Source organism: Carlito syrichta, unplaced genomic scaffold (genome assembly GCF_000164805.1).
Source record: "Carlito syrichta isolate Samal-C Ts95f unplaced genomic scaffold, Tarsius_syrichta-2.0.1 Scaffold115654, whole genome shotgun sequence".
Taxonomy (NCBI): Eukaryota; Metazoa; Chordata; class Mammalia; order Primates; family Tarsiidae; genus Carlito; species Carlito syrichta.
Window position 1 is genome coordinate 5,263 of NW_007059750.1, and position 991 is coordinate 6,253.

The 991-nt window shown below is 70.1% G+C and overlaps 1 protein-coding gene across 1 annotated transcript in view; it reads right to left on the reverse strand.

Annotated features, from left to right (window-relative positions):
• LOC103275726 (mucin-6-like) overlaps positions 1-991 on the reverse strand; it is a gene marked incomplete at both ends in the record, with an annotated part of 7,648 nt that overhangs the window by 4,579 nt on the left and 2,078 nt on the right. The window contains 4 exons of the mRNA XM_021706245.1: positions 136-273; positions 365-437; positions 517-621; positions 718-856. Of these exons, the coding sequence (XP_021561920.1) occupies positions 136-273; positions 365-437; positions 517-621; positions 718-856 (455 nt within the window). The remainder of the gene's footprint in view (positions 1-135; positions 274-364; positions 438-516; positions 622-717; positions 857-991) is intronic.

Below are 991 nucleotides of genomic sequence, written 5' to 3' on the forward strand. Positions count from 1 at the left end.
CTGGCCCCTCTCACCAAGCCCCGGGGGAGAGGCCAGCCGCCACACGTGCCTGGGCCCTGGGGTCTCCGGACACGGTGGGGGCCAACCTCCCGGGCCCTCCTGCCCCGCACGGCCAGGCCCCCGGGCTGGGCTCACCTCTGGTCTGGCCTCTGAACTGCGAGTCCACGGTGACGTAGGCCTGGAAGACCGGCCGCAGCTGGATCACGAGCTCCAGCCCGAAGCTGGTGGCCATCTGGAGGTGGGTGGACGTCTGCCTGAAGACTGTGATGTTGCCTGCGGGACACGGCACTCAGTGGGCTGCCCGGCCCTGCCCGTCGGCCCGCCTGCTGCAGCCCGCCCCAGGCGGGGTCTGGGGCCCACGCACGGGTCTTATACGGCAGCCACTTGGTGTCTCCGTTGTCGGTGATGACCTCATCCTGAGAAATCACGATCTTGTCCTGGGGAGAGGGCGACCTGAGTCAGGCGCCGGAGGGGGACGGGACCTGCAGGCGGAGCCTCGGGCAGGCGGGGACTTACCCGCTTGGACAGGTAGATGATGGCCACCAGGGAGGTCTCCGAGTGCGAGTAGCCAGACTTGTCGTACACGGCCATGAGCGCGCCCTCGTCGGGAAGCCGGGGACTCTGGGGGAGGCCAGGAGTATCAGGGATGCTGGTGCGTGGGAGGAGCGGGCGGGACGGGGGGCGGAGAGCCCCTCCTCGCCTCGGGAGCATGCCCACCTGGAGGAGGATGTAGGTACAGGTGCCGTGGAAACGATAGGGCCTGGCGTCGAATGTGGTCACGAAGGAGCCACCTTCCAGCGAGCAGTGGCCGGGGCAGGGCTGCTCTGTGCACGTCCAGCCGCCCAAGGCGCACCGGCTGTGGGCGGCATGGGCGGTGGTGGTGGGCGGGGCCGCTGGGCCAGGCACTCCTCTCTGCTCCAGCTGCCAGAGCTCCCGCTTGTGGAGCTGAGGCCACCCTGGCCTGCCGGCTGGAGTCCTCCTCCCCCCCCCG